Genomic DNA, 15550 nt, shown 5'->3' with positions numbered 1-15550 from the left:
CCTTGATCCTAGGTCCTGGCAGAGTTGTGCAGACTCAGGACAACGGAGCTTTGGGAGGAATACGCAGATTTAAAGAGGAGTGCGTAATTTGCTTTCTAATGATCATGATCTTTTCCTCAAAGAAGTTCATGAATTTATTACCGCTGAAGTGAAAGCCATCCTCTCTAGGGGAATGCTGCTTTTTAGTTAGCTTTGCGACAGTATCAAAAAGAAATTTCAGATTGTTCTTATTTTCCTCAATTATCAGTTAGAACAGAAAACCAGCAGGCTCGTAGGGCAGCGTTTCCCAAACTTGGTGTGCATTTAGGTTTTTGTCCTAACACTACACAGCTGATTCAGATTAACAAAGCTTGATGATTAGTTGATTATTTGAATCAGCTTTGTAGGGCTAGGGGAATAAAAAGAAAATGTGCAGCCCTTTGGGGTTCAGGTGACTGAGTGTGGGAAGCCTTTGTCATAGGGTAAAAGTAGAATACCCCTGGGCTGTAGGCTGCACACCTTGGGTCAAATATTAGATTCTGTAGCTGTGTATTTCATCAAAACAGTTCTGTTCTACAATGGTTAATTTCCTTGGCTCAGGGTAAGTAGTAGCAGGCCTAGAAGAGTCTTATGCGACGCAAACATTTGAGTTGTCTTCTTCCTCCTTTTTTAATCAATCAATCATAATAATTTGTCAAATGCCTTACAGGTTGTTTTGCCTATTGATGGCAGCTGTGGGCATACAAGCACAACAGACGCCTTCTATAAGTATGCATTTTGCACCCTGCAAATTCAAGCACTAAGCGTTTGACAATATATTTTTTAGATTTTTAACTAAGCTTTCCCATTCCAGATGACCTCAATGCTGAATGCCTTGGTAACGTTATTCGTCTGAGTGTAGCTCCTCTTTTTGAAGAGGTCGACGCTGTCTTCAGTGAGTTTGTCTCGTATGATTCTCTTTCTCTCCTTTTCATAATTCATGGATTGATATTGTTTGTCAACTGTTGTGTTCACACCATCTCCATCCCTTCCAGATGACACACAAATCATAAACCTGACGCCTGGCCTTGCTACTCAGTGTGGATTCAGCTTTAAATTTGACCCAATGGGGAATGCCATATTTTTTGCTTCTCTTCAAAACTGCTTTTCCCAGACCATGGTAACCCTAAGCACTGTAGTGTTTGCTCTAACTTCAAATGGACAGTTTGCCTTTCAGTGTCACTGCAATTGCAACCCCGTAATGTAACAACGTCATTTTATTTAACCTTTGACACGGAGTCATGCTGAGGCCAGGCTCTTTTACAGATGAGCCCTGTATACACAAAGATACAAGTCAATATTTGCATCACTAGATGAAATAATTGAAAACAAACACTTTCTTCAGTAAAAAGGTCCTCAATCAGCCTGAGTTGCCGTAGAGCATGGAGGTTATTAGAAGTACGGTGCCAGAAACATTTAAGCAGTTTTACTTAACTCTGTGGATCTCCATAGTTAGCCACCCCTGAGACTGGGTCTGGTATCTCTTACTTCTAAGTTAACGATGAAGTAAGGTACAGCAGAAGTTTATGGAGGGCCAGCCAACTTTCTGATACAGACTGCAGTGATGTGTACTACTGAGCTCTTCTCCTGTAGTGTGGCTTCAATACAGTGGCAGCTGCATTCATATAGCCACAGTCTCTAACTTGCATGAATGTCAACTGAATTATTTGTTTTCTGCTATATAATGAGGCTTTTTTTTTTTCCCCCCCTTAATTTTAGGATGATAAGATGTTCAGCTTGGTCATGCAGTTCAGGCTGCCAGGAAACCACATGACTGAAGACCCTGTGTATAGAGTGGGCAAAACCTGTAGCTACACCCCCTGGACCTCCCGAGAGATTCTGTGCGACCGCAACTACATGGAGGCAAGTGAGCAGAGCATGCCCCAACGGAGATGTTTACAGTGGAGCTTAAATGATCTGTCTAGAGCTACAATTGTCCAGTGTTTCATTTCTTCTGTGTCTTGACCGTCTCTCAATTCCTCTCGCCTCTTCAAAATGCACATAGGACAACTTTAGCGGCGAGGAATCTTGGCCTATTCTCAGTGCATTTAAGGAGGCGAGTGGACAGATTGCGTTCCTATTGTATGGGAGGGAGAAAATGCATAGGGAATAATGGCCTTTCTTCTCTAGGTGTCTGTCAGAAGGACTCTTCCAGACATCCAAACCGTCCCTGAACAGCCCACTGGAGGCCCGAAAGCAAGGAGAGGAGCTGAGGTAGCCATGTTTCTGTAATTTCACTACAAAATGACAGGATGGCGCTAAACAAAATGTGCGTTTGTTTAATTCACGTTTCCATTTCCTGAGACAGGCTGTTGCTTCAGGATACAAAATGACAGCAGTCGTTTTTAGTCCTAGCAAGAAGGTCATGAATGTGGATGAGGTCCAAAGAAAGGGCTATGCAATAGCCAACACTCCCACCCGGCTGGTGTTAAGAAGCCCTCATAATGCAGAGGAGACATACCTCCAGAATGTAAGCTCACTTCCTCCATGAACTGGGTCATGTTCAGTAGAGCAAACGGTGGCCCTACCTGAACTCTGCAACATATTGTTAATACGGTGTGCCCTACTGAACACGGCCCTGGTGTGGTTGCCCCCTGAACAGGTAGCTGGGGTTCCGATGCGGGTGCTCTCAACCTCAACCTTCTTTGAGCAGAAGTGGCTGGTGACTCGCGTAGATGCCACGGCTGTTTGTCCAACACCAGGTTGAGTGTGAAATAATGGACTAACTTGGCAAATTTAAGAACCTATAAACCCATTTCTTAATTGGCTCCAGACAAGACTTTCGTTTGTGTTATGTAGTGTTCAGTTGGGACAATGTCTTTGAATGGGATGAACTTTTTTTCAATAATGGCACATTTGTTTTCAGTTGCAAAATGTTCTGTTATGATGTGCACTTGGCTTCTTGTTTCACTGCAGGGGCAGTGGCCTTTACTCCAGAAGTGATCACCTGGTACATGCCCAAGCACATCGACCCACTTTTCTCCTCTGATGCCTTCACCATGTTGGAGGTGTACATGGGAATTGACGCTAAGAGGCTGGACACTGAGGAAATGGCTGCCAGAAACTACTCGGTTTTAGTCACAGAGGCTCATATTATTGTTGAAATTCCGGTGGGGGCGGTTGGCGGCTATTTCAAGGTCAGCGTTGGATGACTAAAATGTTCCTGTTTAATTTCTAAGTCAAATCTATTTGTAGAGCCCTTTTTACAGCAGCAGTTGTCAGTGCTTTGCAGTAACCCTTTGCCATCTCTCATGGGTAAACTCCTAGAAACGTTGTCTTGTGTAAAATGTTTCTTATTGAGCAATTGTCTGCTTAATCAGGCTAATATACAATGGATCGGTGGGTGTGTATACAGCCTGACACATTGGATTGCAAAATCGTGTGAATGTTGCATAAAATTACATTTAAACATACTCTACCGCTTGAAATTTGAGACCAATATCCACACTAAAGTATTGTTTACCAGGCTTTTTAGGGAGCCGGTAGCTTTGCCACTGGCAACTGAATGCAAGCAACGCTCGGTTACACTCGGCTACTGTTTACATTTGCGTGTCGGTTGCTTTGAAAATGCAAGTTGACAACCATATACCTACCAGCTCTCTAAAGTCTGGTAAACAATACTTTCCTTTGGATATTTTGTCTTTAAATTACGAGCGGCTGGAGGACAAACCACACAGATAACCGGTAGGCTTTTTTTAAAAACCTGTTTTGGCACTCCAATTGTGTATTACAGCCTGAATGCATCACTCGTCTCCCTTACAGAGCCATATTCAGGATGACAAGTACTTTGTCACTTACACCATTGAGCCCATGCTTGAGTTGCTGTGGATCGAGGAGGTCGCACACGAGGACACCAGATACAAAGTCCTCTTCCCTATCACAACACCTCCGATGGCCAGGCCTCCACAAGTTCGCAACTGTGAGTCTGGTTTAGTTAAATGGTGCCTATGGTAATTTGGGATGCCTGGGTTGTTCATTAGGCACAAGACTGAAACGGGGAGGCAATACCCGGACTTCTCCAATAACAAATGTCCATTTTCGACTTCCATTGTACCGCATTTCAAAATGTTTGCCAATGAACAGACACGCCCTTAGACACGGTTCCTGAGCAGGCAGTGTTTGTGCTTGAGTTGGGGACCTTCAACCTTGATGTGGAGCTGCTGAACATCACCTTTCCCACCATGGTGCTAACTGTTGCAGAGTGCAACGCCAGAGGCTTCAATGTTCAGGAGCAGAGATCCCTGGACAACACCTTGAAGACCTTCAGGATGGAGGTGCCCTTCTCAGACCCGGTGGTCTTTAAGGAGGTGTGTTTCTGTTAAATGCAAAGCCACACGCTACATGCCCTAATAAGTGGGCCACCAACAAAATAGAAATGATGGTGCAAATGTACTTTGTATCCCTCATTTACTCAAGTGTTTCCATTATTTTGGCAGTTGTATGCATTCACTTGCCAATAGTGCTTGATTTAGAGGAATGAGGGCAACATTGTTTTAATAGTCCCCATATGTGCTTGGTTGTCACTTGATGTTGACTAGAGTTCTGTTACAACAATGATGCTTTTAACTTCACTACAGAAAAGGGTGGAACAAGGTGTCACAACCTTCACTCTTCAGCTGATCTACGGCCTGGTCGTCTTTCCAGAGTACGCTCCTTTCTCTCACTCTGCCGTTGTGGACGCTGTACTGCTGGACATTGGTATGTAACTGGACTACGCCAAACTACTGTTGAATGGTTTCCTCTCGTTAATGATTGCCCTGAAAGGAAATTGGCAGTGAAAGCCACATGGTGGACTTGAGAGCCCAACTAGCCATACTGTAGGCTTTTCCTACGCGGTCTCTCTACAAAGAAAATGTTAAGCTTTAGAGTATTTGGACCCAGTGTCCTGTTCCTGATTTTCCAGGATCGTGTTTATTCAGTCCCACCGTAGCAAAAGATTTTGCAACCGAAAACAAGGGTTTCTTCTTGGACAAGTTCAAGTCCTGTTTTTTGTGCTTAATGAACACAACCCTGTTTGTCCTTGTAGTGCCACCCTCAGTCACTGGCAACTGTGATCAGGAGAACTTCCACATCACTGTGGACTACAGCAACCAAGAGCCCTTTTTCGTGGTCTTGGTTGGCAAGCGGCTGCTTAACCATGAGCTTGCTCAACAGTATTTAACAGAGGGCGACGCAGACTTCACCATCACGTTGCCCTTCTCTTCGCCGGACGCAGTGTTTGAGGTACGATGCTCTCCCAAAACATGTTAACCTAAATTGCTGCAGCTAGCCTCGCTTTCCTTACCCTGTATACAATATTGGACTAATGAACTCTCCCACTGGTTCCCAGTCGGTTCACTCGTCCTCTGTCAGGAGCAGACTGGATGTGGCTCTGTTGAATCCTTACAACAACATGACCATCAAATACTTTTCCCTGGCTTGCAGCTTCCTCAAAACGCTGACTGGTTGGTTCTCAAACAATTACTTCCGATAAATAGTCGTATGACATGGTTACCAAACCTGGGTTCCTTGGAAATACTGAGTCTAATAGTAGTGCCAGATGGGCATGGTTTGCACTTTTGGTGCTATTCCATTGGTTCTACTGTGCTTGGCAAGCTCAATTAACACAGAATCCAGGTCTGATAGCTACATGTCTTTTGCCCCCCCCCCCTCCAAGAGTGTTTCTCTAATGGGACGATGACTGCGCTGGCGGTGAAGGTGGAGTCTGCTCCCAATCTGAACCCCGGTCAACTGACCCTGAGCGACCCCGCCTGTGGTCCCACCTACAGCGACGATCGCTTCGCCTACTTCCACTTCACTGTCAACTCCTGTGGCACCACCAGGAAGGTAAAATGACTATTACCCTGAGGTGATGGGTACTGTGTATTTACGGACTGTTTGCTTCTGCAGGCTGTAATAAGTCAATTCCCCTCTACTACATAGTTTATCAACAATGTGATGCTGTATGAGAACGAAATCTCCTTGCCAGATGAACTTGAGGTGAAGCTGAATGCCACGACGTCTTCAGAGGACGAATATCAGTGAGTGCATTACGCATCACAATTGTAGCTATTAGATTTTTATAGTAGTTTTTTCTTCCTTCACCAATTGCTCAATACTTGTGCCTCTACTACCAGTGTGTCCACTCCACTGCTTGAAGTTGCCTACATCCCTCTTTTTAGGTTAAAGGTTTCCTGCTACTATGTGGTCAACATCACTCGCACATTGGCCTTCCTCACCAGGCCGCGTGACAACGAGCCTTTTGCCGAGACTGGGACGGGTCGACTAATGGTCAGAATGAGACTCGCTCAGGGTAAGCGTGCACAAATATGATATATTACTAGTAGCGTTTGCTATAAGTGATTAGTGTTCATCGCGGCACAACAGGATATGATAAACGAGCCTTTCTCAATGGACAAGTTCAGATGGTACCTCGCTGTTTTGTGCCCACTGAACACGACCCCGGTTGTCTCGTCCTGTGTTCCAGACGCCTCGTATAACACGTTCTACCAGGAGGAGGACTATCCAGTGGTGAAATACCTGAAACAGCCTCTGCACTTTGAGGTGGAGCTGACCAGGTCCTCTGACCCCAAGGTTGCGCTGATGCTTGACCACTGCTGGGCCACCCTCAACGAGGACCGCGACTCCCGACCCCGGTGGAATCTCATCATTAATGGGTAACTTGTTGTTTTTTGGGCCTAAACAAGTGTTATTCCACAGGTGTGGTTCCTGAGTAATTAGCAACCGATCATGCTTGGCAGGCCATTTACTTTGGCTACCGTGGCTATGCCCCCATCCGTAGGTCATGAGTGGTCACAATGGTTTGAGCATTAAAACAATGTATGCGGTCTGTCACCAGATCTCCACCCAATTTAATTAACACGTATGGGAGATTCTGGCGTGGGGCCTGAGACGGCGTTTCACATCACCATCAACAAAAGATGGAATTTCTCGTGGAAGAATGGTGTTGCGTTCAAGACACTTGTAGAATCTATGCCAAGGTGCATTGAAGCTATTGTGGTTCGTGGTGGCCCTATTAACCATTTTTTTACGCGTACGATCACATGTTTGTTATCACTGAGGGGTCCCTGCAGCGTACCATTGGAACAGAACGTATGATGCAACAAACGACTCTAAACCGCATTGTCTGAATAAAACGTTAAGTACATTATACTTACGGTATGCTACAGTAGAAAGGACAATGCGTTACACAGAAAATAAGGCACTTTGATAGGAATGCAATAAATGTGCCAGGCCTGTTCTGACTAGATGTGCAAATGTCTGTATGCTTGGGCTTTCTCTTGAAGGAAAGTTTGGCCGGCTCGTGAAATGGGCTACTTTTGGGAATTAATGAGGCAAAGTTAGACGTTGAAAGGGCCTATAGAAAATTGCCAGGTAGTGTGCCTTGGTTTGAGGTCATCTGTCCACATTTTGGAACAGTGAGTGCATTCTGACATCACGTGCATAAACTAAACTCCCACTGGGGCGACTGTTGAAGATATTTGGAACTCGCGTGTGAAAAGGTTAAGACACTATGTTGGCGTTACCTGTACCTACACCTTTTTACTCAATGTTATCCTTTTGGTTTGCTACAGTTCAGTGTTGTGCCGAACTGATGGTCAGTCGAATGGAAATCAAGAGCGGCTGGCAAGCTTAGCTTGCCTTTCCGATTGGTTTTGGGTTGAATTGTGACCTCTTGCGTTTAAAACAGTTATTGCACTAAACATAAAGGATGGTTCACACGCCTGTGCAGCATGGAAGTTAATGTTTGAAACTGAATAGGATCAGTTGAAAGGATCCCCAGAAGTTGATGCCACTTTCAATGTAATTCCCTGTACCTGGGGAATGAGCTAATTGGGAGTTGCTAAACATGAACAAATACCACGGTCAAGTGTGGCAGCATCTTGCTAGCTAAAAAAATGTTACAGCACAGTACTCAAAAGAGTAGCTGGCTGGGTTTGTCATAAGCATTGATTTGGGTGAGCACTTCGCCACAGATGGAAACCGCTGGCCTATTTTTAACTTTGCCATCTTATCTCAAGAATTGAAATTGGGTAACTATATTGAAAGATGACTTTTCTACATTTTAATGGACACTGCAACCTTTGGTAGATGGGCAAATGACACTTTATTTTGCGGGTGCCTTTTCAGTAACTGGATGCAGTGTAGTGAAGCAACTTTATTGGTCAAAACCATTCATTTGGGGGATCGGGTTTGCAAAACGCTATCAAATCATGCAATTTTGCCGTTTTTAGGAAATGGTCGCAAAAACTTAAATTTGGCACCCCTATTTTAATTTGCTCCGGCGGCCATGTGGACACAAGGCTCATCTGTCACGGGAGTAACTTTGCAGCTGTTTACTAAATGGTAGCAGTGTGAAAATGTTTTGTATATCATAGGAAAAGACACCACATGTGCATGAAATGGGCAGTTCAGATTTGTCACTTCAAGTGCAACTATATCATACTTGGCTTAAATCGTTGTGCAAAATCCTGAGAAAGCTCTGGCCATCGTCTGTCAGATCAAGTGGATTTGTACTGGTGTGGGCGTTTGTCTCTCTTCACAAATCCCTTTTTGCTAATATCTGGCAGTTAAACAAGAAACCTCCCAAAGATGCAAATTAAAAAGTGTGCCTAAACTGTCAATGCGTCGGTTACTTTGTATAGTAGAGCTGCTCCCTTCACAGAAGTCCTCCACGTGTGAATCCGATGCCGTGGGTGTAGAATTTATTTTGTGTGACCAATTTTTCCGACAGCGGAAGAATTGCATGAAATTCTTAATTCAAATGATTGCGTTGTTGATGATACCGACTGTATATTCGGCAACTTTTGGTTAAACCACGATCAATATTCAGGTAGTCTGACCATTCTGGATCATTTAGATCTCACCACATGAGAATGCATTCATGTCAATGTAATTGAATATACATGTTGGATGTAGAATTGTCTTTTTTCAAGACAAAGGTAAAAGAGTTTTGGTGGGAAAAGCCTGTTAACAAAGACATTCCTTTAGTTCATACTGGAGGGGGAGAAAGAACCCACTTCTCCTGTAAATTGATCTGATCCTCACAGGACAGTCGTGACACCACCATAAGACTTCGTACACAAGGCGGTTGGGGTTTACAGCGTTTTCTTGTGCCTAACTTAGTCCCTCTCTCTACACTGGCAGCTGTGAGAACCCGGAGGATCCATACCGTGTGGTCTTCCACCCGGTGGTAGCTGATGCCAGGGTCCACTTCCCCCCTCACGTCAAACGCTTTGAGGTCCATATGTTTTCCTTCGCTGAGGATGCGGTTGAGCCGAGGGGCCAGGTAACAAAGTTCACCCAATCTTTATTGGTTAATTTTGTTTGACTGGCAATCATCCCTTTTTTAAAATCTTTGATTCCTAGGTCTTTGTCCATTGTGACGTGGTCATCTGTGATGCCAGTAGTCCCACTGGTGGCCCCTGTAGTGGACAATGTGTGAATCAGGACAACCCGAAAAGAGGTCGGTCTTGTTTTATGCTTTTCAGACCCTGTCAGACCATAACTGAACTAATGGGTTCTCTCTCTCTCTCTCAACAGGTCAACGACATGTCAAAGACCTCTTTGAGGAACATCATTTATATGTTTCTTCTGGATACATTCTTTGGGTGTAATGTCTTGTTCTAACATGTCAAATAAAGTGTTCTATATAACAATTAAGTTTGCTTTACTTGCGCGGCAACAATCCTAACCGTTGGAGCTACCTTAATTGTATCTGATTTGCATTTAACACCACGGCGCATGTACTTTAGTGGACGTAGTAGGCTTGTCATCTGACGTGTATCAATCAACCCTTTTGTAAGCATGGAACTCTGAACCATCCACCGGAGATAAGTGTTGCACACTAATTTCCCGTCTAGGACAAACAATAGGTGTGAAAACAAAAGCTTTCCAATGTCCAGTAGGAAGAACTGACTCAATGTTATAGCAGATGGTGGTTTGCCAGCAGGGCTGTGGTTGGATGCAGGCCCCAGGGAGCGCAGCGGTGTTAATTTTCAACTGAAATTACAACTTTCCTTGATACCTCTCACTAGCTTGGTTTCCATCCAAATATGGACATTTCTTTATTAATGATATGCATGTCAATCTCAAATGGGAAGAGCTTGACTTCATCACTACTTGTTTTTGTAAGAAGTGTTGACAAGCTGAATGTACCGAGCTGTCTGTTTTTTAAAACTACCCATGCATATGCCACCACAGGTCTCTTCACAATCTCAGGATCAGATTCAAAGAAACACCTTACGGAACAGCGGGGACTGTGAAGAGACAGTGGTTCCTCCTTTAAAAGTTGCGGGACTTAGAGGTACCCAGCTTCATTGCTCCAGACCACCACAAGGGGGAGTTGGCGCACTCATTATGCATTTGGGTCCCAAGGTTTTGTTATGACCAATCGTTCCAAAGACGAATTTTGACGCGAGCCACCCTTGCCTTGTGGCGTTCAACGAAGCTGGCTGACAAAACAGATGGAAGGTGTCTTAACGAGTCAAGCAAATGTACAATTTGAGAGGAATATGTTAATGTGCGTCTATATTTTGTCAAAGGTAAATTAGCTAGTGTTAGGAGAATGAATTTGTCTTTTTAGGGACTCCTGAGAACCAGCAAACCAGGCTGTTGTCTTGTGAAACAGTGGATGTAAAGAATCTAGCTGGCTAACTATTTACTTGCTTATTGTGTCGGATTAAAAATGACTATGTAGCCGATCTGGGTATGGACCCTAAAACGTAAAGTTCATACCAATCTATGAAGCCTAGAGTAGAATATATTGTGCCAAGGATGCAAGTCCCCATATTGTAGCCTGTACATTGACTATATTCACTGATCATGTGCGGTTCAGGTATGACAGATTCTTTTTCAGTCATATCAAACGCCATTGTTTAAATGATGCGGTGTCTGCATGCATGTATTACACTTCAACTGTTTACTGCTCCTGGGATATCAATGATTACACATTGTGTAACTATGCAATAGACTAAACATGATTGATTTGTAATTCATATAAAGGGGGGAAAAAAACCCTATGCATATCTGAGGACACCGGCTAGTATTTCAACCAGTGGAGAATATGAAATGCTTTATTGAAGTGTATTTATAATAATACAATTAAAATGCAAGTTCAATCTTGGGCGGCCAGAGCGTTGGACTAGTAACCGGAAGGTTGCAAGATCGAATCCCCGAGCCGACAAGGTAAAAATCTGCCCCTGAACAAGGCCGTCATTAACTGACTTGCCTAGTTAAATAAAGGTAGGCAAATCTGTACTTCAATGCACGTATGGTGTGCATTAGAAGACGAGGTAAGAACAGCGGCAGACGGCATATGATTCATGGATGACAGTGCTACCCTAATATTCTCTCAGCGCAATTGTGATGACCTGTCTCCTAACCTTGGGGGGCCAGTGACGGGACTGGCTTCCTCTCACATCAAAACATACCTGCAGACGAGAGAGCATGATTAACATGGTCAGTCATCTTAAATCAGGAGGTGAAATGCAAAACTGACCTTGGATCATTAACTCTGGGATTTCAATGTAAAGCATGTCTTTAATAATACTTTGTGTTGACTCAATCAAGTGACATCTCACCTATGATCATTCTGTGCCCTCTGTCAGCCAGTTCAGATGCGGGAGGGGTTCACCAAAACAGCTGATATAACCTAGAGGATTTAGTGGCTACAGAGTACTTTAAGCTGAAAAACAGACCCACGAGGATAATGCCAACAGGTGTCTGCGTCACACAGTATCTTCTTTCAGAGTGTACCTGAAATATTTAAATATAGAGGGCTGTGTTTCTCACCACTTGGTTATTGTGAGGCTAACCCCCAGGGAAATCATGACTTGGCAGCAACAGATAGTCCAGTGAAAATGGCTGTGTTTATGTGGAGTAAATTAGCAGCTGACATCTTAAGGGTTTTGTAATTCATGCATGTGAGACAGGTTCCATGTACAACAAGACAGGCAGACATGGAGAAAAAAAACAGAACAGTTTAATTACCTCTGGTTATGGACACTTTTTATGCCAGCAATAAAGCTTCCACTGCCTGGTCCTCAGGTCAGCTCGCTCTCTGAAAGTAAAGAAAACAATAACTGAGATATGACCGTTCAATCTAAAGCAGCACATGTCATTTTTTAGGATGCGTCAATACAGCCCAGTGCCGCTTACCTGAGATGCCATCTTCGTAGGTGTCCGCTTTGACATCCTTTTGTGTCGGGGGCGGGAATGTGCTTTCAGAAGAATTATTTGAAAATAAAGGTTTTGCTCTCGACACAAATGTACCTCCATAGCATATAACAATTTGCCTGTGATTAACCACACCTTCATACAAACGTGCTACTGTATGCAGAATTCTTGACGCGCAACTGAAGACGCTGCCCTATCCTGCCAGCACGCCCACAAGCGAGCCATTCGGTTGTGCTAATAGTTGGGCTAATAGCTGAACAATAGACTATTCGACCTTTACTAAAGAGTAGTCTAATAGCCGAGCTAAACCCAACTACACACACAACCCCTCATTCAATTACTCAAACGGTGAAGTGTGAGGAGCAGGAACAGCTATAACCCTCAAACTCACCTCTGGGCCTCAAAGCCAGATCCACTGCATTTCTTCATTGTTCTCCTCTAATCAGGCACTGATCTAGACCTGGGACACCAGGTGGGTGTAATTCATTATCAAATCAAATTTCTTTATATAGCCCTTCTTACATCAACTGATATCTCAAAGTGCTGTACAGAAACCCAGCCTAAAACCCCAAACAGCAAGTAATGCAGGTGTAGAAGCACGGTGGCTAGGAAAAACTCCCTAGAAAGACCAAAACCTAGGAAGAAACCTAGAGAGGAACCAGGCTATGAGGGGTGGCCAGTCCTCTTCTGGCTGTGCGGGGTGGAGATTATAACAGGACATGGCCAAGATGTTCAAATGTTCATAAATGACCAGCATGGTCAAATAATAATAATCACAGTAGTTGTCGAGGGTGCAACAAGTTAGCACCTCAAGAGTAAATGTCAGTTGGCTTTTCATAGCCGATTATTGAGAGTATCTCTTCCGCTCCTGCTGTCTCTAGAGAGTTGAAAACAGCAGGTCTGGGACAGCAAGGAGTCATCATGCCAGGTAGTCCTGAGGCATGGTCCTAGGGCTCAGGTCCTCCGAGAGAGAGAGAGAAAGAAAGAAAGAATTAGAGAGAGCATACTTAAATTCACACAGGACACCGGATAAGACAGGAGAAATACTCCAGATATAACAGACTGACCCTAGCCCCCCGACACATAAACTACTGCAGCATAAATACTGGAGGCTGAGACAGGAGGGGTCAGGAGACACTGTGGCCCCATCCGATGATACCCCCGGACAGGGCCAAATAGGCAGGATATAACCCCACCCACTTTGTCAAAGCACAGCCCCCACACCACTAGAGGGATATCTTCAACCACCAACTTACCATCCTGAGACAAGGGCGAGTATAGCCCACGAAGATCTCCGCCACGGCACAACCCAAGGGGGGGGGGGGGGGCGCCAACCCAGACAGGAAGACCACGTCAGTGACTCAACCCACTCAAGTGACGCACCCCTCCTAGGGGACGGCATGGAAGAACACCAGTAAGCCAGTGACTCAGCCCCTGTAATAGGGTTAGAGGCAGAGAATCCCAGTGGAGAGAGGGGAACCGGCCAGGCAGAGACAGCAAGGGCGGTTCGTTGCTCCAGAGCCTTTCCGTTCACCTTCACACTCCTGGGCCAGACTACACTCAATCATAGGACCCCCTGAAGAGATGAGTCTTCAGTAAAGACTTAAAGGTTGAGACCGAGTCTGCGTCTCTCACATGGGTAGGCAGACCATTCCATAAAAATGGAGCTCTATAGAAGAAAGCCCTGCCTCCAGCTGTTTGCTTAGAAATTCTAGGGACAATTAGGAGGCCTGCGTCTTGTGACCGTAGCGTACGTGTAGGTATGTACGGCAGGACCAAATCGGAAAGATAGGTAGGAGCAAGCCCATGTAATGCTTTGTAGGTTAGCAGAAAAACCTTGAAATCAGCCCTTGCCTTAACAGGAAGCCAGTGTAGGGAGGCTAGCACTGGAGTAATATGATCAAATGTTTTGGTTCTAGTCAGGATTCTAGCAGCCGTATTTAGCACTAACTGAAGTTTATTTAGTGCTTTATCCGGGTAGCCGGAAAGTAGAGCATTGCAGTAGTCCAACCTAGAAGTAACAAAAGCATGGATACATTTTTCTGCATCATTTCTGGACAGAAAGTTTCAGATTTTTGCAATGTTACGTAGATGGGAAAAAAGCTGTCCTTGAAACAGTCTTGATATGTTCTTCAAAAGAGAGATCAGGGTCCAGAGTAACGCCGAGGTCCTTCACAGTTTTATTTGAGACGACTGTACAACCATCAAGATTAATTGTCAGATTCAACAGAAGATCTCTTTGTTTCTTGGGACCTAGAACAAGCATCTCTGTTTTGTCCGAGTTTAAAAGTAGAAAGTTTGCAGCCATCCACTTCCTTCTGTCTGAAACACAGGCTTCTAGCGAGGGCAATTTTGGGGCTTCACCATGTTTCTTTGAAATGTACAGCTGTGTGTCATCCGCATAGCAGTGAAATTTAACATTATGTTTTCGAATGACATCCCCAAGAGGTAAAATATATAGTGAAAACAATAGTGGTCCTAAAACGGAACCTTGAGGAACACCGAAATGTACAGTTGATTTGTCAGAGGACAAACCATTCAGAGGCAAACTGCTATCTTTCCGACAGATGAGATCTAAACCAGGCCAGAACTTGTCCGTGTAGAGCAATTTGGGTTTCCAATCGCTCCAAAAGAATGTGGTGATCGATGGTATCAAAAGCAGCACTAAGATCTAGGAGCACGAGGACAGATGCAGAGCCTCGGTCTGATGCCATTAAAACGTCATTTACCACCTTCACAAGTGCAGTCTCAGTGCTATGATGGGGTCCAAAACCAGACTGAAGCGTTTCGTATACGTTGTTTGTCTTTAGGAAGGCAGTGAGTTGCTGCGCAACAGCTTTTTCTGAGAGGAATGGAAGATTCGATATAGGCCGATTCGTTTTTTATATTTTCTGGGTCAAGATTTGGCTTTTTCAAGAGAGGCTTTATTACTGCCACTTTTAGTGAGTTTGGTACACATCCGGTGGTTAGAGAGCCGTTTATTATGTTCAACATAGGAGGGCCAAGCACAGGAAGCAGCTCTTTCAGTAGTTTAGTTGGAATAGGGTCCAGTATGCAGCTTGAAGGTTTAGAGGCCATGATTATTTTCATCATTGTGTCAAGAGATATAGTACTAAAACACTTTAGTGTCTCCCTTGATCCTAGGTCCTGGCAGAGTTGTGCAGACTCAGGACAACGGAGCTTTGGGAGGAATACGCAGATTTAAAGAGGAGTGCGTAATTTGCTTTCTAATGATCATGATCTTTTCCTCAAAGAAGTTCATGAATTTATTACCGCTGAAGTGAAAGCCATCCTCTCTAGGGGAATGCTGCTTTTTAGTTAGCTTTGCGACAGTATCAAAAAGAAATTTCGGATT

At 44.3% G+C, this 15550-nt stretch overlaps 1 protein-coding gene across 2 annotated transcripts; it reads left to right on the top strand.

Annotated features, from left to right (window-relative positions):
* Positions 1-438: 438 nt before the first annotated feature.
* On the top strand, positions 439-9677 carry LOC145879859 (uncharacterized). 2 transcript variants are annotated; one of them, XM_082976732.1, is made up of 21 exons: positions 439-580; positions 689-747; positions 833-913; positions 1014-1138; positions 1738-1881; positions 2149-2232; positions 2327-2488; positions 2621-2720; positions 2935-3155; positions 3781-3937; positions 4114-4325; positions 4596-4716; positions 5045-5241; positions 5348-5462; positions 5675-5844; positions 5941-6038; positions 6180-6310; positions 6485-6674; positions 9166-9307; positions 9388-9484; positions 9562-9677. In XM_082976732.1, the coding sequence occupies exons 1-21, from the start codon at positions 558-560 to the stop codon at positions 9633-9635; spliced, it is 2703 nt and encodes a 900-aa protein (XP_082832858.1). In that variant the 5' UTR covers positions 439-557; the 3' UTR covers positions 9636-9677. The 2 variants fall into 2 exon arrangements, with proteins under 2 accessions (XP_082832858.1, XP_082832857.1); XM_082976731.1 differs by having other exon boundaries at positions 4102-4325.
* The last annotated feature ends 5873 nt before the right edge of the window (positions 9678-15550 follow it).

The sequence above is a fragment of the Salmo salar genome, chromosome 06 (genome assembly GCF_965601325.2).
Source record: "Salmo salar chromosome 06, fSalSal1, whole genome shotgun sequence".
In the NCBI taxonomy this organism is placed as follows: domain Eukaryota; kingdom Metazoa; phylum Chordata; class Actinopteri; order Salmoniformes; family Salmonidae; genus Salmo; species Salmo salar.
Note: the sequence above shows the minus strand (reverse complement) of the source record. Positions and strands in the feature narration are given on the sequence as shown.